Source organism: Vitis vinifera, chromosome 8 (assembly GCF_030704535.1).
Source record: "Vitis vinifera cultivar Pinot Noir 40024 chromosome 8, ASM3070453v1".
Classification (NCBI taxonomy): Eukaryota; Viridiplantae; Streptophyta; class Magnoliopsida; order Vitales; family Vitaceae; genus Vitis; species Vitis vinifera.
Window position 1 is genome coordinate 19,862,241 of NC_081812.1, and position 26,905 is coordinate 19,889,145.

The 26,905-nt window shown below is 37.4% G+C and overlaps 1 protein-coding gene across 1 annotated transcript; it reads right to left on the bottom strand.

The window, feature by feature from the left end:
- Window positions 1-118: 118 nt before the first annotated feature.
- Window positions 119-16,056, bottom strand: LOC100245136 (uncharacterized). The gene is made up of 7 exons (XM_002266712.4): window positions 15,756-16,056; window positions 15,317-15,486; window positions 13,542-13,618; window positions 13,341-13,406; window positions 13,062-13,136; window positions 12,897-12,971; window positions 119-950 (listed from the first exon to the last, which is right to left on the bottom strand). The coding sequence occupies exons 1-7, from the start codon at window positions 15,905-15,907 to the stop codon at window positions 492-494; spliced, it is 1,074 nt and encodes a 357-aa protein (XP_002266748.1). The 5' UTR covers window positions 15,908-16,056; the 3' UTR covers window positions 119-491.
- Window positions 16,057-26,905: the final 10,849 nt, after the last annotated feature.

Consider the following 26,905-nt stretch of genomic DNA (forward strand, 5'->3'; position numbering starts at 1 on the left):
TCCTGGAAGTATCACATATCCCCTCCGCAAATAGTTTTCGACAATGCTAGCTGATACAAAATAGATTACAGTTTTGATCCAAGTCCCGTTTAAAAAAAATGAAAATAGCTCAAAATGATTAGGCGTACAGCAAATTAAAATATTCAAAAACTCAATAAACATCCAAATACACATAGGAAGTTGTAAAAAGTATAGCAGAAAACATACAAACATCTTTAAGGGCAACGGGTTTACATAGTTCAGTAATCAGATCTACTTTCTAATTCAATTAGACCATCAGATCGCAACTGTTGTGTATCTCAGACAATGGGTTCCTTGTAGATATAGAGCAAAATGCATCTGGAACAGAGCACAGCTTGGTACACCACCTTAAAGATCAACTTACAAAGACAATGTAAGTCTGGGAACCTGTTGTCCCATGTTATGAGGTAGCATAAGAAGGTGAACTCCCTGGCCCTACATCCGTTATCCTGGATAACCTTGTGGAGGCATCATTGGGGTCTGGGAACCTGTTGCCCCATGTTAGGAGGCTGCATAGGTGGGCGAATTCCCTGACCCTGCATCTGCTGTCCTGGAAAACCTTGTGGAGGCATCATTGAGGGAGGCCTAGCCATCTGAGTCCCTGGAGTGAAATTCGCCATTGTGCCACTGCCAACAGGAGGCGGAGGAACGGGTAGAGCTCCACCTGGGGGCATAGGCCTAGGCCCATTTCCCATTGGAGGTGGAGGTGGTGGCAAGGTTCCAGGCATAGGAGGCGGTGGTCCTCTTGGAGGATTAGCAATTGTTGCACCTGGTGGGAGTCCCTGTGGTGGAGGAGGAGGTGGAGGAGGAGCTTGAGGTGGTGGGGGCAAAGGCCTTGGTGGGGCACCAGGAGCAGTTGTACCATTAGCTGCAGAGGCAGGCTGAGGCTTGTTTGCCTCTGGTGGCTTGGTTTTGAAATACAATTGCAACTGTACAATTGGCATCAAGGAACTATGTCATAGAAAACTCACAAATAATCCAAAAGTTTCTCAAAACCAGATCAGTGGCTAAACCCCACCAAGGTGGCAGGTCAGACATGCATAAGTTGATGTTTTATTAATAACATATTTAAAATATGGCAAAGAAAAAAAAAATCAAATAGCCTTGATAAAATAAGTATTTAAGACGCCCATTGCAAAAGACATTCAATCACTTGTGCTCTATTCAAATAAAATAACATACAACATGTGACTTTATGATAGAGATGATGATTAAAAGTGATTCTGATGGTGAAAACTTTGCCAACTTGGTCATCGTGCCTGGAGCTGAAACCCAGGCAGATTGGATCAAGTTAGAGATTAACCCAACCCCAACATATGAATGTCTACGTGAAGGCCAAGCCAACCTAGCTTAATAGTTTTTTCTCTTATATTTTTTTTTTTTTTGATAAGTAAACGAATATATTAACGAAGGCAAAAAGCCAAAGAGCATACAGGGAGTATACAAGGCTACAAACCCTAAACCAAAAAACAAAAGAACCCAACCCCTACTTAGAAGCTATCCATTCCAAGAAACCTATAAGGGAATTCGACTCCATATCAATGTACACTTTAGCCCAACCCCAAAAATTATACACAAACGAAGTCTTTAATTTCTGAAAGGCTAGCACACCCCCTTTAAAGGCAAGCCTATTCCTCTCCTTCCAAATTGTCCAAAAAATGAAAAGCGGGATGGACTTCCACACTTTCTTCCTTTTTCTCCCCACAAAAGAGCCTTTCCAACTACTAAGAACCTCCTTTACAGAATTAGGAAAGACCCACTGTACACCACATAATGCAAGAATGATATCCCATAAACCTTTTGCCACCGTACAATGAATTAACATATGATTGATAGTTTCCTCTTCACATCCACACAAGAAGCACCGATTAGGGAGGTGCCATCCTCTTCTCTGCAACCTATCCAATGTAAGGACCTTCCCCCAAGTAGCTTCCCAAGCAAAGAAAATAATTTTTGTTGGAACTTTGGCCACCCAAACATTGCTATGAGGGAAAACCGCTTCATCAGCATTAATCAACACCCTATATGCTTCCTTAACTTTAAACAGCCCGTCCGCTCCTCCCCTCCAAAAAACCGAATCTTCCTCCATAGATACTCTATAATTCCTCAACTCAAGTAACATATTGTCCACCAACCCCAATTCCCAATCATTGAAGTCTCTCAACAGTCTTAAACTCCACCCTCCTTGACTCAGATTCTGATCCCAATAATCCTCCACAGTGGCGTTCCTTTGGGCAGCCATGGAGAAGAGGTCCGGGAAAGCTTCGGACAGCACGTTGTTTCCACACCAAGGATCAATCCAAAACCTTACTTTATTGCCTTCTCCCACCTTGAATACCATGTTATCCCAACACCAAGTGGACTCCTTCAGAATTTCCTTCCACATACCAACCCCAAACACCCCATTTGCCTTCCTTGTTCTCCACCCAAACTCCTCTTGCCCATACTTAGCCTCAAGCACTTTTTTCCACAGCTCCTCCTTAGCCCGCGCAAACCTCCAAATCCATTTGCCTAGAAGAGCTTTGTTTAACCAAATCAACTTTCTTAACCCCAACCCTCCCTTCTTTTTATCCATACACACAACCTCCCACTTGATTAGATGAGCCTTATTCCCCCCATTGGCTCCTCCCCACAAAAAATTCCTTTGAAGCTTTTCCAGTCTTCTTGCCACTGATTTAGGCATGCGGAATAATGACATTTGATACAAAGGAATGCTGGTCAGCGTGCTCTTAATGAGAGTAATTCTCCCTCCTTTGGACAGAAATTGGCGCTTCCAAAGAGCAAGCTTCCTCCTCATTTTCTCCTCCACCCCATCCCAAACGGAGGAGGCCCTATTAGGCGCCCCAAGGGGCAGCCCCAAATAAACAGTGGGCAGCTGTCCCACCTTACACCCAATTTCAGCAGCCATATCAAGCGCCCCTTCCACCTCCCCTACCGGAATGACCATGCTTTTCTCCAAATTTATTTTTAAACCTGAGGCAGCCTCGAACCATAAGAGGATCTAGCTCAAGTACAACAGGGACTCTTTTTTTGCCTCACAAAAGACAATTGTATCATCCGCAAACAGGAGATGAGTTATGTTCACGGGCTGCCCTCTTCCTTTCCATATCCTACAGCCATAGATGAACCCCCCTTCGATGGCCCTCGATATTAACGCACTAAGGACTTCCATTCCCATGATAAATAAGTAGGGGGATAGGGGATCCCCTTGCCTAAGCCCTTTAGAACTTGAAAAGAAACCAGCTGGAACCCCATTCACCAGCATTGAGTATTTGATAGTAGAAATACAGCTCCACATCCATCCTATCCATTTTGATCCGAAGCCCATCTTATGCATAACCTTTAATAAAAACTGTCAATTGATACTATCAAACGCCTTCTCAATGTCCAACTTACAGATTAGGCCTTTCTCTCCCCTTTTTTGCCAAGAGTCTATTACCTCATTTGCGATTAGGGAACCGTCAAGAATCTGTCTCCCTTTGATGAAGGCGTTCTGATCAGGAGAAATCACCTTATCTATTATTTTTTTTAGCCTATTGGCCAACACCTTAGCCAATAATTTATAAAGACCCCCAAGCAAACTGATTGGCCTGTAGTCCCCCAAGTCCTCTGCCCCCCCTTTCTTCGGAATCAAGACCAGAAATGTATGGTTTAGGCTCTTGATGAAAGAATTCTGATCATAAAACTCTTTGAACATATCCAAGACATCCTCCTTGACAATCTCCCAACAATTTTGCCAAAATGCTACAGTGAAACCATCCAAACCCAGGGCTTTGTCCCCATTCATCCCCATTAATGCAGCATAGATCTCAGCCTCAGAGAAAGGGAGCTCAAGAGCATCCGCTTCTGAGAGGCTGATCTGCTTCAGCACAAGGCCCCCTATATCCGCCTTCCAATCCGAGCTTTCCGAAAGAAGTTGCTGATAAGCATTAACTATTCCATCCCTCACTTCTTGATCCTCTGTAAGCCTCACCCCATTAATCTTAATTTTGATCAGATTATTGACTCTCCTGTGGGCATTAGCCATACGGTGAAAGAATCCGGTGTTCCTATCCCCTTCCCTAAGCCAAAGTTCCCTTGATAGCTGTCTCCAGTGCACTTCTTCCATCGACACCCATTTTGAATAATTCTCCTTAGCTGTTTTTTTGTGACCTAACTCCTCCTCTGATAAAATCCTCTCTTCTTCCACTACATCCCATCGCTCCACTTGCTGAAGGGCTTCAGCTTTGTTTTTCTCCAACCTTCCAAAAACCTCCTTATTCCAGATCTTTAAATTGTGTTTCAGGCCCCTCATCTTAGCTGCTAACCTGTAGCTCGGCCTTCCTCTAACCACTATCCCTTGCCACCACCCCTCTATCAGCTCTTTGAATCCTTCAGCTTTGAGCCACATGTTTTCAAATTTGAAGGGGTAAGGACCTCTCCTTAGGCCACCTCCCTCAAGCAAAATCGGAAAATGATCCGAGGTTGGGCGAGGCAATCTTCTTTGAATAGCCCTACTGTATTGATCTATCCAATTGGGGGATACCAAGAATCTATCCAACCTGGCCCACGATTGATTATTGAGCCCCCCACTCCAAGTGAAGGATCCCCCTTGCAAGGGAATATCAATTAGCCCTAACTCATCTATGACCTGGGCAAACCTCCTCATAGCTGAAGTGATCCTCCCATTTCTACTCCTTTCAGCTTGGTATAGGGTTGAATTGAAATCACCTCCTAAACACCATGGGTCCTCCCACAGTCCTCTGATTGCCCCGAGCTCCTCCCATAAACACTCCCTATCCTTTCTGGAACAAGGACCATAAACCCCTGTGAACACCCAGATTACTCCATCTCCCACATTCCTGAATCTACAGGAAATGGAGAATTGGCCCTCTTCCACCCCCAGCATTTCCAGAGATCTTTTTTCCCAGCAGATCAAGACACCCCCTGCTGTCCCCATAGCATTTAAAGCCTTCCAATCAAGAGATCTCCCCGGCCCTAGACTCCTCACCACCTCTTCAGACATAACTTGCATCTTTGTTTCTTGAATACAGAACAGGTCCACCTTTTGGCTTCTGATAACTGACTTGATAACTTTCCTCTTGGACCTATCATTCACGCCCCTCACATTCCAACTCAGAAGTCTTACGTTCATTGGACAACTGAGCTTTGGATCCCTCTGCCCTGTTGAGGGCCTTTCTTCCTAATGTCCCCTTCATAATTAACAGAGCACTCCAATCTCTTAAGCTCCCTTTCGAATCTTGTAGTCTCCAGTAGCCCTTTGTCTATTATTTTCTCCCTTCTTTTCCTGATTTTTCCCAGAAAGTTCAGAATTTCCTTCTCCAGACCTTCCGTTGAGAAACCCAAAAAGTGGCTGAATTTAATCAGGCTACTTTCCTCCCAATTGAGCTGGTCTTCCTTCCTGCCCTCTTGACTAGCCCGCTGGTCTGTAGACCACCCCAAATTCCTACCCGTAGGGTCAACGCTGCTGATCTCAACCAGGTCCCAACAGCCATCCCTTCTTCCTGTATGATCTTCTGTATTTGGTCTTCGTGACCCACTTCCAACCAGAATTCCCTCTCTTCGCCCCCCAGAATGGTCGTAATACTCCCTCTCCGGAGTCTGACCGAAACAAAAAGGATTAGAAGAGGAAGACCCTTGTGCCCTGGTACCCCCCATATTTATCTCTGAGACATACCTCGCAGCTTCTTCTTCTAGCATTCTTTTCTGCCCTCGGGTTGTTTGGGTCCGGCTGTTGTCTTCTCCCCATTTCTTATATTATATTGAGTCGCAAAAAAATGACAGATTTCAGAGAGAGAGAGAGAGAGAGAGAATAAGTGGAGAACCTAATTGTAAAGTGTTTGCATAATGTCTACTGAAGTTTGTTTAAATATTTTAAGAAAGGTTTAAGTTTTGCTTAATAATGATGAAAATATGTTATACATCAACAAAAGGGTTCAACTTTTGTTGCTTGAGGCCGTTAGCCAGGACCAAACTTATTAAGTCAGGTTGACTTTTTAACCTAAGCCCATTGGACCAATTGAAAATCTACCCAAGCTTGTGCAAAATAACAACCTTATTAAGTCAGGTTGACTTTTTAACCTGAGCCCAATTGAACCAACTGAAAATCGACCCAAGCTTGTGCAAAGGTTATTTTGGGCTTGGGTTGACCCTAACTAACTTGCAGCCATAATTTCAGTTGATAATTTTGATACTTACTTCAGTGGGGGCCTACAGTAGTAAGCTTTGATGGAGGCAGAAGATAATGACCGGTTCTCAATGGTTGCCATGATATGTTTCTAATCAAAAGGAAAAAGAATGGTGGTTATAATGGTGCATAGGTGGTGAGAAGAGTGCCCATGGATTTTTCAGATGACTGTGGCAAGATCATGATGACTATTACACTGGAGATGAACTTTGCTATGGTGGTTGGGTTGGATTGAAGAAAATAGCAAGAAATGTTTGTCCCCCAATGCCTTGGTTTGTATGACAAGAAAGAAATGTTAGGATCTTTGAGGAAAAGTGGAGGATGATGAAGATTTTGTAGGATCTACTTCACTTCTTTTCTCCCTTCAAGGCCTCGTGTACCGAAGCCTTTCAATGCATTTCTTTTTTTTTTTTTTTTGATCAGAAACGAAAAAGCTTATATTAATAAAAGAACAAATACAGAAGAGAACAAAGAAACAACAGAAAGAGAAAAAAACCAAGGGAAGGATGAGAGGTCCTTCCTACACAAGAACCAAGGAAAACACCCAACAATAGAAATCTAAAAACAAAAGAGAACCCAACAAACTTCAAACTCTTGAAACGCAAACCCCAATCCAATTGATTTGTAGAATGCTTAGAGGAACTCCTCTAAAAGCTTCAGTACAAGAAGCCCATAGAGACGAGTAAAACCGAATCAAATCCCAAACCACCTCTTCCGTTCTCCCTTTATCCTCAAAGATTCTATTATTCCTTTCTTGCCACACCATCCAAATCAAAGTAAGGCAAGCAATTTGCCAAAGAATCTTGCCTCTTACTGAGTTCCCCAAGCCTTTAAAAGAAATAACCAACATATCTTCAATGCTCCTTGGAGGAACCCAAATCACACCTACTAGATTGAACAACTTGTGCCAAAGTCCAATGGTGACAGGACAATGAAGAAAAAGGTGGTCAATCGACTCTCCATTTCCTTTGCAAAGAATGCACCATTGAGGACAGAGGGCTTTGTAGGGTCTTCTCAATTGCAACTTGTCATTAGTGTTTACCTTCCCATGTGCTACTAACCAAGCGAGGACCTTAACCTTTGAAGGGACTTTTGAGCTCCATAAAAACTTGGCCGGAAGGAACATTAAAGGATTTGAATCTCTTGACAATGCATAGAAAAAAGATTTCACTGAAAACGAGCCTGACGAAGACAAAGACCACGCTCTTGAGTCTGATGAAGAAGGGGAAAGAAGCACAGAATGAAGAGAGGACATTAATCTCTGAAGGAGATCAATTTCTGAATCCGTTAGATTGCGGCGAAAGTTAAAATTCCAAGACAATGGAAAGGAATTGCCAAGGACGTTTGAGACAGTAAGATTCTCACAGAAATAACTCTGTAGAGATCAGCAAATTGAGCACACAAAGTTTGGTTTCCCCACCAAAGATCTTCCCAAAACCGAATTCTCTCCCCATTGCCCACCACTAGGCGAACAAAAGGGGAGAACTCTTGGAAAACTTGAGCAATAGTCTTCCAAGGACATCTGTGAGACCATCTAACCACCATGTTGACGTCCCATCCATTAGGATGGGTCCCATATATACTCGCAATAACCTTATGCCAAAGACCGCTCCTTTCTCTAGGAAACCTCCAAAGCCATTTCCCTAAGAGGGCACTATTTCTCATAGAAGTCTTCCCAAAGCCCAAACCTCCCATCTCCCTTGGTCTACTGACAACCTCCCATCTGATAAGGTGATCTCTCTTCCCTTCCCCAGCCCCAGACCAAAGAAAATCCCTTTGCATCTTCTCAATCTTTGAAGCTATAGATACAGGGATTTTGAAGAGGGAAAGGAAGTAGCTAGGGATGTGAGACAGACAAGACTGAATTAGAGTAATCCTCCCTCCCAAAGACAAATAGGCCTTTTTCCACCCATCCAACCTCCTCGAAATTCTCTCAACCACTGGATCCCAAAATCCTATTGTCTTTGGGTTCCCTCCTAAAGGAAGGCCTAAATAAGACAAAGGCCACTCTGACACTCTGCACTCCAAAACCAAAGCCAAACTAGACAACATTTCCTGCCTAGTGTTAATACCTGAAATGGTGCTTTTTTCTAAGTTGATTTTTAAACCAGATACTTGCCCAAAAACCAAAAGGATAATCTTAAGGTTTTGAAGAAGATCCAAAGAGGCTTTAGAGAAAAATATGGTATCATCAGCAAACTGTAACAAGAACACTCTAGTCCTATCCCTCCCCACAAGGAAACCCTCAGTTATCCCAGTTTCCTCAGCTCTAATCATCAACCTACTTAGAACATCTGCTACTAGAGTGAAAAGGAAAGGAGAAAGAGGATCTCCCTGTCTCAATCCTCTAGAGGCCTTAACCCAACCCTTTGCATTCCCATTAACTAGGATAGCAAAACTAGAAGAAGATAAACAGCCCCTCATCCAAGATCTCCATTTCTGGCTGAACCCCTTCCTTTGAAGCACATGATCTAAAAAACCCCACTCCACATGATCATAGGCCTTCTCAAAATCAATTTTGAAAACTACCCCTTCCTCTCCTGACCTTCTTTTCTCATCCACCACTTCATTGGCTATCAATACAGCATCCAAAATTTGTCTCCCTTCCACAAAGGCTCCTTGTGAGCCAAAGATTGTTTCATGAAGAACTTTGCATAAACGCCCTGATAAGACCTTAGCAATTATCTTATATAAACTTGTAACCAAACTAATAGGTCTATAATCTGAGATTTTGAAAGTTTGGCTTTTCTTAGGCACCATAGCAATGAAAGTCGCATTTGTGCTTTGATTTATTACCCCTTTAGTGTGGAACTCAAAAAACACCCTCATGAGATCCTCTTTTATCACATCCCAACACTCTTGATAAACTGCTAAGGTAAAGCCATCAGGGCCAGGGGCCTTTTCCCTATTCAATTGGAAAACTGCCATTCGAACCTTCTCTTCCGAAAACGGCCTATCCAACCAAATTGCACTCTCTTCAGAAATAGGGGCTCAATCAATCCCTTCAATCTTCCAAGAATCATCTTCAGGTTTGGAATAAAGATTCCCAAAGAAATTTACAATCTCCTCAGAAATAACCTCAATGTTATTTAAAGTCTCCCCCCTCTCAGAAATCAGAGACTTTATAAACTTCCTGCTTCTTCTTCCAGTGGCCACTCTGTGAAAAAACTTAGAGTTGCAATCCCCTTCTTTAATCCACTTAACCCTAGATTTTTGTCTCCATTGTACCTCTTCCTTCAATAACAAATCCTCTAACTCCTTCCTTCTTAAGATCCTTTCCGAGACCAACTCAAGATTTAAATTCCCTTCTTGTTCAATTCTATCAATTCTGCCTAAGTCCGTAAGAATATGCTTTTTCCTCTCTCTTAAATCTCCAAAGACCCTTGTATTCCACTCTTTCAACTTTGATTTAATAAACTTTAGTTTCCTCATAAATTTGTGACCTTCCCAACCCTCAACCGTACACTCTTGCCACCAATCTCTAAACTTCTCTTTAAACTCAGGATGGAGCAACCACATATTCTCAAACCTAAAAGGAGTCGGCCCCCACATAAAAGGATTAGTTTCCAAGCAAATTGGGCTATGGTCAGAGGTCCATCTAGGAAGGGCCTCTTGAATATTTTGAGAGAAAAAAGAATCCCACTCAGAAGAGAACAAAAACCTATCTAACCTCTTGCAAATAGGATCGACTTGCATGTTTGACCATGTAAAAGCTGCATTCCTAAGAGGGGGGTCCAACAAACCACTTTCCCTTATAAACTCGTCAAAGTGCCTCATGTTGACAGTTAGCCTAGAATCACCCATCTTCTCAGATATCCTCCTGATCACATTAAAATCCCCTCCTACACACCACCTTGGGAAAGTCAGACCATGTAAATCTTGAAGCTCCAACCAAAAGTCCTCCCTCCACACTGCCTTATTCGGGCCATACACTGAGGTTAACCAAAAAGACTCTTCCTCATCAGAATTCAATTTTACAGTAACAGAGAAGGATCCTAACACCTTCTCTGAACAATTGAACTTAACTGAATCCCACAAGATCACAATCCCCCCCGATGCCCCACAAGCAGGAAGAGCAACCCAATCCAGACTTTTACCTTTCCAAATACTACTCACTAACCTCTTATCCCAAATTTCACGCTTTGTTTCCTGAAGCATCACCACATCTGGGTTTTGAGTACTTAAAAATCTTCTCACAGTCCTCCTTTTCTTCCTAGAACCTAAACCTCTTGTATTCCAGCTTAAAATCTTCATGAGAACAATCACAACCCAACGCAACCCGCACCCAGGACTAATCCTCTCCTCGAGTTCCAGAATCCTTTTTCTTCTTTCTTCTGGAATAAACCTTGTCCGCAAAGATAGGATTCCTATTCTCTCCTTCCACTCCTTTCCCATTATCCCTGACAATTCTAACCCTCAAACTCTCCAGAACCGACTGAACCTTGACCATCTTCCGAGGCGTAAGCCCCTCAACCTGAAAACCTTCCAGTGGGAGAGTGGAAGGTTCTTGCACTGGGAACGAAGCATCACCTGAGACACCACGCACCTCAAGGTTGCTAAGAGTTTCCCTAAGGAAAGGTCGTTCTTTAGATTTTTGGTTAGAGGTTTCTAGGGGTACCACCACACCATTCGAACAGGACGCACCACCACGATGGTTATCATACACCACAGGAGAGATAGAAACAGACCCACGCTGAAAAGCATGGCTTGACTCCAACGGATACGAAGAAGAAGAGTGAGCACAAAAAGGATGACCCAAAGAAACCGAGGTTTCGGGAATAGGATTTGGCTCAAAAGCCCCAGACAGAGGAAGATCTCGCTCAGAAACAGCTGAGAAAGGATTACGCACCTCATTGATCAATTTGCATTGCAAAATCCCCTCTTCTCCCTCTGTCTCGCCGGTGGAAACTTTGGATGTTTCCAAACCAGTGGAGAAATCGCTCTTTCTGGAGTGAGATTTGCCCCGAGAAATGTCTCGATTTGTCTCCAGTGAGCCAGCTCCTTCATAGCTACGCTTCGGGGAAATGCTTTGATTTGTCGCAAAGTTAATTTGTCGAAAAGTTAATCAGCTCAGATGGCATTTGATTTATAAATCAAAAGGGCTGGACAGCAAAGAGAGGAGCTTAGTTCGGGATTGAGGAGTTTAGTCATACTTTGATCAATTTCTTGTATATTGTGGAGAGGATCCCTCATCCTTCTCATTTACTTTGTATCACAATTAATACATCTTCTGTTTCTGATTAAAAATAACAAAAGAATGAAAAAAAAAAAAGCAAGAATAATTAAGGTTCTTTAGGGGTCTAGCTGATTGGGAGATTGAGAGTGTGGAGCATTTTCTTTTAATGCTATAAGATAAGGCTGGATGTGGGAGAAGAAGATAAGGTGATTTGGTTGGAGACTAAGAGTGGAACTTCCTCTATGAAGTTGCTTTACACTTGCTTAGAGCCTAGGAGTCCAGCCCCTTTCCTAGAAGGGATTGTTTGGAATTATTGGGTTCTTCCTAAGGTGAGTCTCTTTGCTTGGGAGGTGTCATAGGGTAAAACTCTGACTTAAGATCAGCTCCAAAAGAGAGGGTGGTCCTTGGCTAATAGATGTTTCCTTTGTCATGTCTAGAAGGAGTCAATTGACCATATTCTGCTACATTGTGGTATGACAAGATGTTTTTTTGGCAGCTTTTGTTCTCTGTTTTGGGAGTATCCTGGGTGTTATCTTCCTCTGAAAGAGAGACTGTTAAGTCGGTGTGGGTCCTTTGTTGGGAGGAACTGGAAAAATGTGTAGGGCACTCCTCCTTTGTGTCTTTTTTGAACAATTTGGAAGGAGAGAAATAGAAGATCATTCAAAAGTGAGGAACTCTCCATCCAAAGATTAAAAAGCTTATTCTTTTGTAACTTGTTTTCTTGGACCAAGTTGTACATAATTGAAGGTCCAATGTCCTTGTATGACTTTATTGATTAGTTGGGTCCTCACTAAGGGAGGAAGTCTTTTTTTGTTTCCCCTTCTTTTTTTAGCCATCTTTGGACAGCCATTGTATACATTCCATGTACTTTAGTGCACTTTTTTTAGTGCGTCACAGTACAGTCTTGTTTACCAATCAAAAAACATAAAAAAAAAAAAAAAAAGTGCCCCTTTTATGAAAGTTAACCAATTAGGTGGGTCCTAAAGTTTCTTGCTGAAAGAGGAAATGGTGGAATGCATGACACTTACTGATGAGTAACTGAACAGCAAGAAGTAAAAGGGGATTTTTATTTCCTTTTGGATTATTCCTTAAAATTAAGCATTCACTTATGTCAGATAATGAGGAAGAAGGGTATGTCCACTTATCACAATTTTCTAACAGTTCCGATGGAAGTCAATAATTTGGGTTTTTCTGCATATAGAACAAATCATATTGAGTTTAAATGATACACAGATAATTTAATGGTTTTTTTTAATATAGAACTTTTCTTGAAGTGTACTTTAGAAATTAATACACACACAATGGGTCTGATGGCCAAGACTTGACCCACTACATGAGTCAAATTATTTTTCTGGGCTCTTTCCATATGAGGTTTTGGACAACCTAAATCAGGGCTCAATTCACATGTGGCATATGGATCTGGTTGGCATTTTGACCACACAGGTGGGTACAGGTCCCAGAGAACTACAAAAATATATAGAACAGCAGAACAGGAAAGGAAAACAGACAAACCGTGAACATTTTTGAGTCGGGATCCCAGTGTGAGAAGAACTTCGGAGTGGATTTGTCAATTTCTGTGCTAGGAACCTGCAATTGACACAACCATAACACATGGATATAAATAACAAATAACAAAAATAAAGGACAAAAACATAAAAAATGATGAGATTAAAGTACCTTGAAAGCAATTATCTCATATGGTTCAGCTGCAAACAGGAGATACTGATATCTTTTATCAAAGGATTGGACCCTCTGTGCCAATGAAAATGTAAAAAGGAAACAAAAGATTAGGTATGGAGTTGATTTCGAAATGCAAACATGCAATTCTATCCCTATACCTTCACAGGCATTATAAATAAAATGGCAAATCTGGGAAGAAAAAGTCTGCATGGTTCACTAGGAACAAAACATTTTTTAACCATGAGAGACAGGTAAAGAATATAGCTTACTGCTTACCTGCTCAAAAGAAGACATAAACCGGTGCCTAGGTTTTGCAAGGTCTTCAATCTCAGGATATTCGATCTGCATTACATAAGAAAGATGCCAGGAAAACATTTCACCTTCATCTCTTCCTCTTCAGCATACCATAAACAAATATACTAAAATAACTTGTAATTAATAAAAAATGAGTCACGCTATTAAAGGAAAAAAGCACACCTGGAAGAGAAGAGACCTCTGCTTTGTCTCTGGATCAAATTGCTTTGTTACCCGATACCCGGGCCTACCAATTTTAACTGAAAACACACCCAAGAATCATAGAACTTAGTTCTCGAGATTAAGAACCTGAACTCTATGTAAAACTTCAAAATTTAAGTCAAAAACAACTCTATTGTACAATGCTTTGCAAGTTCATATCCACCATATTGTTGGCTAACCAAAAAACAATCATATTTTGAACAGATGACTAATCAAATAATAACAATAATAGTTGTAGTAATAATAATATCTCATTTTTATTCTAAGGTACATGATCAGTCCTGATAATGATAATGATAACAATACTTTCCTAGATACTACTACTACCATTACTATATCTACTATGACTACTACTACTAATAATAATAATAATAATAGTAAAATTTATCTTACTTCTTAGTCCAAGTTGAACAAATCGTTCCTGCAGTCAAACATAACACAAGTTCCAGCACAGTCTGACATGGCGTATGATAACCCCAGCATAGTTATGCCACTGTAAATGTTTGAAGGATAAAGCATCCTTTTTTTTTTCCTTTTAGCAGAAGGGACAGTTAATTAGGGCTCTTTTGAAACTTGAATTATTGATGAATCCAAATACACCTTGCTTCAGTCCAACCTGAGAAACTAACCAAATCACCATGACCCTGGGTTTGTCCAGTTGGATTGAGTTGAAGGATCAACCTTCACTGCTTTTGTTTTAGGTTTGCTGATTGGGTAAACCCAATTAGAGAATTGACTTATGCATCGATGCCCATTTTTATTTTAAGACACTAAATATACCAGAGTTATAATCTTTTCTTTTTTTTTCAGATTTTAACTATTTCAACTCACTCAAACTGAATTGCCCATAAAAGATCCACAAAAGTGCAAAACTTTACACATGAGAAGGCCAGGGTGCATAATGATTTGAATGTCACAGGGGCAGGCACCCTATTTTTCAGCCAGTATGGAGTAACAACCTTGTCACCTATTTAAGATTTGTTTTTCTATCTGTTAGAATAGAATAGAATTCGTTTAAATTATTAAGAAACAAGATGTGTGATATGAAGAACCAAAATTCCCCCGTCTTGAAATCCAATCCACAAAATAATTTGACATCGTTGTGGTAAAGGTCATAATGCTAGAGAAATCATTGTTGCAGGGCATAGAGGGGGAGGTCATAAGCGTCTATACCGTAAAATCAATTTTTGATGGAATGAAAAAGACATTTATGGTAGAATCGTAACCATAGAATACAACCCTAATCAAAATGCATGCATTTGTCTCATACACTATGGGGATGGTGAGATGAGATATATTTTACATCCTAGAGGGGCTATAATTGGAGATACCATTGTTTTTGGTACATAAGATCCTATAAAAATGGGAAATGCCCTACCCAACTACTTCAGATTTGATCCCAAGTCAAGCAACAATCCCTAGCTTTCTAGTTCTCCAAATGATTTTACTGTTATTTTTCTGGACAAATCATATGAGTTACAAGGTTTCCTTCCATGAGTAAGCACTCTTATGCCTTGCATCAATCAGCCGAATTCTAGAATTGGATCCAGCAGTATATAAAAATTCCCCTTTTACAATTTCTTCTCATGAAAAAACACGATTCCCATGTTCTAAAGCAAGTGTAATAAAATCAATCAACAAAAAGTATATCACATAACTCACAATTAAAGAATTGGACCACAACACAACATTATCAATACCAGAGTTCTGAACAGAGAAGCGTATCAAAACCTTACCTGTCTTGCGTACGGAGACTTTGCGCTTGTGGGGCTGTGGCTGCGCAGGCGCCTCTTTGGCCTCACGAGCAGCTCTCTTGGCCAAATTCGTCTGATGCCTCTTCCCTTGTGTGTGGGCCAAATAATTGCCCTCGTTGTTGTGCAATGTCAGGCAAAGCTTACACTCATAGCTGTAATTGCCCAATCACATAAAAATAAAATCACAAAAAAATAAAATAAAATAGCGAGATCCAAATAGAATGGAGTATATATATATAGGGTTATTTTCTGTGAGAAAATTCAAGGAGCTTTTTAAGATTCAAAGAAGAAAAAGAAAACCCTAATAATCAAGATAACACCTTCCCACTTTTTCTTTTCTTTTCTTTTCCCTGAGTGTCCTAGGCAACCAAATGTAGGCTAAGGGTTTGTGAAAAGAAAAAACGAAAAATGAAGGATGTACCTTCCGAGATGATTACGCATGAAATAGGGATCTTTGGCGAGATCAATAGTCTCGAGAGCAAGCCTTCTGAGACGCTCCCTCCGGTCGATGGCTTCATTCTGGGCGGAGGCGGCGCCACCGGTCCCTGGCTTCGAGCCCCAGTCTCTGTCCATGCTGCTATCCCCCTCTGCTGCCTCGCAGATCACAGTCGCCACTCAAAGGTTATGCCAGTGGAATTTAATTGGGTCCAGGGCCGAACCCAAACAGGTAGACATATATACTGATGAGCCCAACGGATAAGAGCTTGGGCTTGACGTTAATTTGGCCCACCTCATTTTGGTAATAATACAAGCCTCCAATAAAGTCTCGCACTCCAATAGTAAATGTTTGGAGGAAAAATATGTTATGGAGGCCAAGGGGACTTATCGATACCGTATACAATAAAGTACCCTGAATAAATCATTTATTTCCCAATATTTCACATTTTATTATTTAATTATAGCAAACATACAATTTGTTCAATTTAATACAATTTCAATGACAATTATCTTGAAAAATTAAAATCCATAAAAAAAATTAATAATAAAATTAAGATGCCTAAAAAATACACATGTCTCTAAATTAAATAATAATAACATACCCAAAATATTATGTCTTACCAAAATGGATACTGAGAGAGAAAAAAAAAAAAAAAAAAAAAAAAAGAAAGACTTTCTTGAAAGGAGTTTTGGAAAATAATTTTTAAAATAGTTTTTTTTAAGTATATTTGGTAACTTAAAATATTTTTAAATATGTTTTAAGAATAAATTTTAGATTTAATGTTTTATTTTTAATTATTTTTTAAAACAATGAAAACAATTTAAAGCTATTAACCTATTTTTTGTTTTAAAGAATAAAAATCTATTTTCTATTTTCTAATTATCAAACAAATTTTTATTTTCTTTTTTACTAGTAAATAGAGAATTATTTTCAAAAAACAATTATCAAACATGATCCTAATGTAAAAAAATCTTTATTGGATGAATTTTTCGAATATTAATTTTTTGTGTCAAATTTTTAAGTTATATTTGAAAATTATTGTTTAAAAAACGGTTCTGAGAATAATTTTTAATTTTGAAATATTTTTAACACGTTTTCTATATATTTAAATATGTTTTAAAAATGATTTTTTTTAAATTGTATTTAAATTTTAATCATTATTTATATATATTTTTTTTTTTTAAATCTCAAAAACAAATGAAAATAATTTAAAAAAATATTTATTTTTTGTTCTTAAAATAGAAAATCGTTTTCTATTTTTTAGTTATTAAACTTGTTTTTCTGTTTTTTCGATAACCATGTTGAAAAAAGAGTCATATGTGATATGACCTTAACAAATCACAAGACAATCAAACAACCATTATCAATAAAATGTTTATAATTTTACTATTAACAATTAATCGAGGAGTAGTGAAACATAAAAGGAAAATCTATTGAAAATCTCTCGTGCGTAGAGAGTTCTAGCTTGCCATTAGCGTAGCCTCTTGGAGCCCGGTCCACTTTGCGCTTCTTAAACCTTGGCCCCGCCCCACACCCCCTCTGGGCCTTGTCTCTGTTTTTGAGCTCAGCATCAAATTTAAATGGTTGGTTTTATTTCGAAGAGAAAAAATTTATGTATATATATATATAAACATATGGGACCATTTGTTTTTGTATTTGGAAAGTTTTTATATTTTAATTTTAAATGAAAAAATATTTGAAAAATTCTTTTATTTAAAATTCATTTTCAAATTATTTTAAAAAAAAATTCTTTTGAAAATTATTTTCAAATAATTAAAAAATATTTCATATTTTAAATTTTCGGTATTTCAACTTAATTAAAACTTCTAATTCAACCTTATCAAAAAAACTAACTTGCATTTATTTAACAATCATTTTTAAACTTATATGTGATTTTTCAGGTTTAACGAATAACAACCTTTAATCAGATGATAAGTTATTATCTTTTTAAGCAAAAAAATAATTAGAATAAAATTATCAACATATAATATAGACTTATTGTCTTAACGCATGTATTCGGGTACTTAAAATCATGAGGAATTTAATTTATAATTATTTTCTAATTTTTACTCATCTTGTTACTTAAGAATTAGAAACAAACATCAATAAGGAAACAAATTTCATAAATATATAGTAACCATAATAATCCAATTTTGTTTTAATCATGAATTCCTAATTGAGAAGGCTTTTGTCAAAGCATGAATTAGAAGTCCTACTCAAAATTAGCTCTTCTTAAATTTACAAACTTTCTAAAATTTATCTTCTAAATCTAAATACTATTTTTAACAATTTAGAGAGTTTCTTCCTATACAATTCAATTTATAAAGATTTCTAAAAATAATTATTAATATACAAAAGAAGGTCAATGTAAGTAAAAGTATTAAAACAATGTTGTGTATAGGTACCAAGGCTCTACATGGAAATCGAAACAAAAGATTCCAACATTAAGTAGAAGTCTGGGAAGTTGATAATATTAAATTAACTTCTTAGGATCAAATTCTAAATTTTCTTGTTATAAATATGCCTAGCGGTGCCGGCTCTTAAAACTGATCTAGTGTTGCAACTTGGTTCAACTCTCTTTACAAAAGCTAGTTACTCACGATCATAATTCCTGATTCCCAACAATAAAACAAGGTACGGTTTATTTATTTATTTTTTCGGTTTTTTTTAAATTTTATATACCCTTTAATAGATTCTAATTCCATTGATTTGTCTCTATTTATTTTGATTTATTTAAATTATTAATTTACCTTTCAAAATGTAAAAGTTCTTCATTAATCTCCCAACAACATTGTTTTAAGGAGGTTTTTAAATATATTATGTTTTTGAGAAATTTAGTTGAATTTGATGCCTTCTTTATACATTACTTTTTTTTATTGCCTAAACAAAATTGAAATTTTGATCGTTTTTAGTTTACAACAACAGGGAACATAAATAATTATGGAAGAACGAGCACAATATTCTCTCCCTCCTCGTACTTGTGAAAGGCATCCTTGGCTTATGTTTTCTCATGGAAAAAACAAACAAAGGCAAACTTTCTTTAACATCCCAGAGCATCATTATTATACTAAAATCATCCCAGAATTGCATAATAAACGTGTAGCATGCTCTTCTTATGGATGGTCGATATTAGAAGATTTTGATTCAGATGACTGTTTTCTTCTAAATCTTGTCTCAATGGAGAAGATTCAGCTTCCTCCTATGGACTTGGATTGTGAATTTTGCATCTTGTCGTTGCCTCCAAGTGATCCTAATTGTTATGTCTTATTTGTTACTAATGATTTTCTTTTATCATGGCAACCCGGTGAAAATGAATTTGTTAGAAAAGACTTTCAAATTGAAGTTGAATTCATTGATTGGGAAAGTATAATTGTTCATCAAGGACAGATTTATGCCATTGTCAATCCTAAGGCATATATATTAGTAGCTGATTTTACAAGATCAATCATCCGCTTTACGAAATTGATAAATGAGAGTGCACCAATCATTGGATCACATGGAATTATATTCTTTAAGAGTTACTTGATTGAATCTAACGGCGAACTTTTAGTGGTTCACAAGGTTTTCTCAACAATGTTTCAACTACGCCATGTGGTTTTAAACTTTGAAATTTATCGATTAGACCGTTCAAAAGATACATGGACAAAAGTGAGAAACATTGGTAAACAAACAATTTTTCTTTCGGCAGACGAAGGTAAGTGTCGTCTTGTTCAAAATGCAGGAATTAAAGAAAATTCCATTTACTTTACTCGATATCGAAATCTTTATGTCTTTGACTTGGATGATCAAAGTGTCACAGTATCTCTACCTTGTCCAAATGTAAGTAAAAGTCGGTCGAATCTTTATTGGATTTGGTGATGATGCCTTTATTATTGGAGGTGTATTTCTTTACAATTTTTTTTTCTTGTTAATTGATATTTCCAATTATTTAAGTATTCATTAAAGCTTAATGGATGCGACATTGATTTTGCACAATGTCGATTTTTAGATTTATTGTTGTTGTTATATTTCTCCTCTTAAAATTTCATAGTAGATTTTTTTGCACTTGTTTCTAAGTCTTTAAATTACAAACTGGGGATTAAATAATTCATTTCCTTTTATTAATTTGGAGAAAAATATAATTGAAAGTTAGGCTCTAAGTTTAGATTTAAGGTCATGATCTATATGCCTTAAAGATGTTTTTTGATGTATGTTTCAATTAATAAGTCGCTTGTGAAATCGGGTCATACCTCGTGTGCTTAATTTTATATGTCATTTTACTAGAAATTTGTCTGCTTGTAAAAATAAACCAAAACCTATATTTTAAAACATTAACATATAAAATGGATTGAACTAGACAGATCATATTTCATCCTCTTCAATTAAAAAATAAATAAATTCTCTTAAGAATGTTCGAAGACCAAGCTCGGTATAAAAAAGATCGATTGTGGTTTCAGAAGGAACTGGACGGAGCTTGGGTCCAGACCTAGAGGCCAAATGCCGACTTCACACAAATGTAGTTAGAATTTAGAAATTGTCGAGTTTGTTTTCGGTTGATACATTTTTTTTCCTCCTCTTTTCGCAGTCTGAAAAGAATGAATTTTATGGACATTATTTTTTCTTTGTCCAGTTGGTATAATTAGTGAGCTAAAAAGAGAGAGATAATGGGATTCTCGCCCAAATGATGTGTAGCATAAATGCTTTTGTACGTTAATGACCTTGATTTCAAACCAGAATCAATTAACATTAATCACTTTCATTTGTTTTTGAGAATTTAAAAAAATATAATTATACAATTATTTATTAAAATTAAAACATTATATATAAAAATTATTTTAAAAAACCAAAGGATGTATCTTTCTAGATCTAACATTTTTCCACTTATTTGGTATAATGAATCACAAATAATAATAATAAATAGATTAAAATAAATAATTGACCTTACGGTTGAAGGGAGAACGCAGGTCAGACGATCAATTATGAATGAATAGTAACTATGATTCGGATCAGAAAAGTAGAATCTAAAATGATAAATCACCATGGAACCTAAGAGAGGCGGTGGGTATGTTTCCCGACTTTCCACCAGGTCTTGTACTTGCCGACTTTCCTAATTTTTTCTGAACTCACTCAGCCACACAGAACCAGATGCCTCTTCCTAGGTCTAATTACAATTTAATTTTCATTAACCTGTTTATGACACAAAAACACACCCAACCTTCCTCCAATCTCTACACCTGATAGAAAAAATATTTTAAAAATTAATTGGAATCAATTTAGAAAAATATAAATTAAACCAAAACCTATATTTTAAAACATTAACATATAAAATGGATTGAATTAGACAATTCATATTTCATATTCCTCAATAAAAAAAACAATTTCTATTAAGAATATTTGAAGATCATGTCATCCCAAGTCTAGGTAAATGATATTCTAGTAAGGCTATGGGTAAGTTCATTAAATTTAGTTTTTTTGTTATTTAATTTAGTATCTTATTTTATTTTCTCACTTTTATAATGATATAAAAGTAATGTTAAATTTTGATTTTTGGCTTAAACAAGTTTTTTCTCTAATTAAAACGAATATTGTGTCGGAGCCGGCCGCACCACGATTACGGCGGTGGAGTTTACTCAATGTTTTAAAAACCGGCCGTCGACCGGTCATCATTCCGGTCCGGTCCGGCCATTTGGCCCGTAAAGAGGTTGAGCCGGAATCGAACCGGCTGAACCGGAGATCGGACCGCCGAACCGGAGATCGGACCGCCGAACCGGACGAACCGTCCGACTCAATTTTTTTTTCTTTTTTTCTTTTTTTTTTCCTCCCAGCATCCGCGCGTTGGAAAGCCCTTCCCCGAAACGCTGCAAAGCCCCGTCGCCGGCCACTCAACCCCCCCTCCCCCGCGGCTGTTCCCATTGTCGCCGGTAGTGTTTGAAATATCGAAAAATTTTGGCGATATTTCTCAAAAATCGTGGAGTTAGGGTTTGTGAAATTTAAATCCATTGGCATAAAAGCAAAGAGACCCCTAGAACAGATCCGGAAAACACAAGGAGCAAAAAAAATAGCAATTTTGTTGGCTTTCCTTGGGGATTTTGAACGGATTTTCTCGGAAATCAAACGAGGATGAATTTTCCCGGAAATCAAATGGGGGATGGATTTTCTTGGGAATCAAACAGGGGTTGCAAAGAAAAAAATCAAAAACATGATTAGATTAGTAACTGCGAGGATTGAGAGTGGCAGAGGAAAGTAGGGCTTTTTACCTTTTACTTTTAGGGATTGTGTCGTCTGGAGGGCACCTTCAGAGAAAACTGAAGAGGGCTTCTTTGCCTCGGGTGAGAGAATTCCTCCGTATAAATAATTATTAATTATTAATAATTCATCTTAATTTTTATTAAATCAAAACCGTGGCTTGAGTTCATGCTACCATTGGACTATGATAGTATTTGATAATATATATTTAATTTAAATTTGTTAAGGTTCATCATTAAAAAAAAATCTAATTTTAATTATTTTATTTTAAATTATATTTAATCTATTAATAAAAATATAAAAAATAATATTATAATTTTTTTTAATTTTAATAATATATAAAAATATATATTTATGAGGTCACCGGTTCAACCGCGATTCGACCAGTGAACCGTGAATCAATAACTTTTTTGGTTCAATAACCGGTCCGGTTATGAAAACATTGAATTTACTTGGATTAGGTGCAACCCAGCCCACACAAACAAGTGGCGATAAATACTGGATCACACTTTCTTTACTGTATGAGCCCAATAGATCATGGCCTGGCTTGGGCTTAACATTTATTTGATCCACCTCATTTTTGTAAATTATTGCTTCACACTGGCAGTTATATAACAAAGAAAATTACAATTTGACCCCAAGAAGTTAATTTAGTACTAATCAATTTGACCCCAAGAAGTTAATTTAGTACTAATCAACTTTCTAGACTTCTATTTCATGTTGGGAAGTTTTGTTCCGGTTGCCGTGTACGGCCGAGGAGGTATATACAAAATTGGTTAAATTAATTTACTTGTTTCGCTGACTTTCCTTTTATACACATATATTTAGAGTATTTTTCTAATTCTTATTTGTAAAAGATTTCATTGATCATTAACAGATATACAAAGCGAGATATTATTCTTAGAAATCTTTATAAATTGAAATAAACCTAAAAAAAATAATATATTTTATGGGAAGAAACTCTTTAAATTGTTACAAATAATATTTAAAAAGATTTGTAAGATTTATAAAAATAAATTTTAGAAAGTTTTTAAATTTAAGAAGAATTAAGTTTGGGGCTGACTTGTAATTCATGCTTTCCAAAAGTCCCATCGATTAGGAATTCTAGTTAAATACTCATGGTTACTATATATTTTGGAAAGTTGTTTCCTTATTGGAGTTTGTTTCTAATTTTTAAGTGGTGTGATTATTAGAAATTAGAAAATAACTATAATTTAATTTCCTCATGATTTTAAGTACAAAAATATATACCAATAACTAAAATCATATTCTTTCATGGCGGAAGCATTCGAGGAGGAAGAGAGGCATGATTCATGGTCCGAGCTTCCACCGGAGATTGTAAGTTTGATATTTTCACATCTTTTTTCAAAACGGGATCATATTATTTTTGGTGCCATATGTAAGTCATGAAAGTCGGTCACCGCTTTTCGTACACCTCGTCCACTTTCCCTTGATTTTGCATACCACGGATCCCCATTTTTAATGGCGTTGAAGGGAGATAGATACAATTTTTATCATCCTATACATGCTTCCTATTATCTACATATTCCACAATTGTTCGACAAGATAATATTTGATTCTAAGTACGGTTGGTTACTCATGGGTGGAACTGGTGACAATGTTTCGAGTATTTTCTTCTTTCATCCTTTGAAAAATGAGAAAATCGACCTTCCTGATTTACCTTGGGATGGTTTATTCTTTCAATTTGGTTTTTGTTCTTCACCAACTTCCTCTGAGTGTGTAGTGGTTGCAATAACGAGCGGATATACTATGGTGACAATTGGCATCACCAAACCTGGAGAAGAGAATTGGACCCAAGTTGAAATTTGCTTCCGTCCCAGGCACCAAGGTGATAAACTTTTCCGTTAGGGTAATGACACTTTTCACATATCCTACACTCTGATCTTTCACGATGGAAACTATTACTGTTTGGACGTGGATGGAAATGTCATAGTATTTGATCCGAAAGACATTGCGGCAGTTGAAACTTTTGTGGGAAGTCATATTCTGAGGTGCCCCATAATTCAGTTGTTCAAAGCTTCATGGTTGAAAGCGATGGGGAGTTGTTAACAGTATTCCTTAATGAAGAAGGAAAATTTTGGACTGCAAGCTAAATCCCACCAAAGGAGAATGGATGAAAGTTGAGGATTTAGGTAATAAAGTGATGTATGTGAGTAATGGTGGATCCTTGGCAGAAAAAACGACATTTCAGGGAATGGGAAATAAGATTTATCTTCCCACACTTTATGACAATAATGTTGTCATATTCTATTGTCTTGCTACTGGGAGAGTTCATTCTAATGGATATGATATTTCTCAAAAAAAAATTTATCACATGAAGCAACTGCACCACTCTACATGGATTAAACCTTGGTAATATACTATGAAAGTAACAATATTAATTTATAACTTTTGTTTTGTTTTTGAATTTCTTCTTCACGTTGATTTGCCATATTTTTTTTTTAATTCCATTTTTTCCCTCTTTGAATTGAAGCAAGAGGCTCCAAGAATTTGTTCAATTAATTGTTGTTCATGGTAGCTTGATGGTCTTTGTTGGAATAAGGTTTGGATTGCCCTGCTCGTCTATCATCAACAATCTCAATCAAAGGACGGACAGTTAAAACCCAATAAAATAAAACCAAACCATTTAAAATTGATGCTGAGCCCAAAAGAGAGATGAGGCCCAAAGGGAGTGTGGGGCGGGGCCTAGGTTTGAGAAGCCCAAGGTGGCCCATTAACTCTTTACTCACAAAACTACCATTTTTTTTTTGGTATGGCATATAATTTCAACAGATTTCCTCTTATGTTGTACTTCCATTCTTTATTCGTCTATTAATTGTTAATAGAAAAATTATAAACATTTTATTGATTATGATTGTTTCATTATCTTGTTTTGCAAGATAGTTGTCTGATTTTGGTATGGCAATGAAATAGGTATCTCTTTCTCATTCATTATACCCTGTGCAGCACCATTTGAGAAGTTCACCATTACCTATATACCTGTAAATCATGGCTGTAAATACGTCAATCAATTAATGATTGCATTTTCTGATCATTGTTCTTTGGCCTCTTTAACATAGTACTGATCTTTCATGGTAATTTATTAGGGACAAATGCAAAGCAGAGTGGTTCTTTGAAGGCATAGAAAGAATTTGAAATTGAAATTTCTGTTCAAACAGGATGGTGTTGTTCAGCTGAATCACTTATACATGTACAATTGAGGTGGCGTGAGATTCCCTTTTTCATTTCTTGGAACCCATTAATCAGAGGAGTTGATACAAGATTGAGGGATGTTAAATCATATTGCAATGATCAATACTCAATACTTCGCATGAGTTCTATGTCTGCAATACCTAGGTTTTCAGCTAGACAGCAGCAATTCCTTCTGGAAATTGTCATTCATAACTTCACCAATTCAAGAATGCTCCCACTTCCAGTCACCTACCTGATACATGGTAGTGGAGTTTAAACTGTATACATGTTTTTCTTTAGTGGGTATCTCCGTTTTTGAAAGATGAACTTTCAATGTAGATGGGTTATAACTCACAAGTCATTATCAGTCCTTACGAAGGATGGTGACCTAATGCAAACCTCTTTTCCATTTTCCAAAAGAAACTTCCCAAATTCATGCAGAATTCTCACATCTGTGGGGAATTTAATCGGAAATTGAGTTCAATCATTGTATCTAAATTCAAAGGGCTGTCAACTCTAACTAAAATGACCACAATCAAAAATCCAGAAAACCCGTCAAGAAAAACTCTAAACCCACCCGGAGCCAACCCATATCCACAGAAAACGCATTTTCCAAAAATCCAACTCACCTTTCCCTCCATTTGCAACTTAATCACGTCGCGTGGAATAGATGATCCGCTCCCGAGAGTATCACCGATCATAACCAACCGCGACGCGACCCTTTTTGCAACCTAATCACGTTGCGCCACGTGTTCAACAATGGTGATCTGCTCCCGAGAGTATCACTGATCATAACTAACCGCGATGCGACCCTTCTAAAAAGGAGAACGCTCTCATTCTAGACTCCGTCGCCATCTTCAACCTCTCTCTCTGGTAACACATTTTCTTTTCTTTGCTTTTTTTTTTATTTTTTATCCTTCGTTGTTTGCTTATTTCCTGTTTTTTCTCGGCAACCAAGCGGGGTTGTTCTAGGTTTGTCACGTCTAAAAAGGAGAACGCTCTCATTCCTCTCCCAGACTCTGTCGCCGTCTTCAACCTCTCTCTCTGGTAACACATTTTCTTTTCTTCGCTTTTTTTTTCTTTTTTATTTTTTATCCTTCGTTGTTTGCTTATTTCCTGTTTTTTCTCGGCAACCAAGCAGGGTTGTTCTAGGTTTGTCGCGTCTAAAAAGGAGAACGCTCTCATTCCTCTCCCAGACTCCGTCGCCATCTTCAACCTCTCTCTCTCTCGTAGATGTTCAACACGTTTTCTTTTCTTTGCTTTTTTTTTCTTTTTTATTTTTTATCATTCGTTTGCTTATTTCCTGTTTTTTCTCGGCAACCAAACGGGGTTGTCTCTCTCTCTGGTAGATGTTCAACATGTTTTCTTTTCTTTGCTTATTTCCTGTTTTTTCTCGGCAACCAAACAGGGTTATTCTAGGTTTGTTTGATTAGATCTGGAAATATAATGGTCTGAATTTGGAATGAGATGTTCAGTTTTAGTACTGACTTAATTTACCGAATTGGTTTAATTTTCTCTCTTAATACTTCAATGAATTGCAGATATCCTCTACAATATGCTTCTTCACTGAATTTTGTCTGTACCCGAGTTATAACTGGTTTTACAATAAAGCAAAAACCACAATCATCAACTCCTTCTTCGAAGATTACACATGCGATTAATTGGTTGGTATATTTACCATTGAAACGAAATTGGGGAATAAACAGAACATTTTC

Bases quoted from the DNA above. Each gene is read 5' to 3' on its own strand.
- LOC100245136 (XM_002266712.4), bottom strand. From the start codon at position 15,907: ATGGACAGAGACTGGGGCTCGAAGCCAGGGACCGGTGGCGCCGCCTCC. The intron at 13,137-13,340 runs GTAAGCAGTAAG...TCATTGGCACAG, and splicing joins TTATGTCTTCTTTTGAGCAG to AGGGTCCAATCCTTTGATAA. The intron at 951-12,896 runs GTTTGTCTGTTT...CCAATTGTACAG, and splicing joins CCGACTCAAAAATGTTCACG to TTGCAATTGTATTTCAAAAC.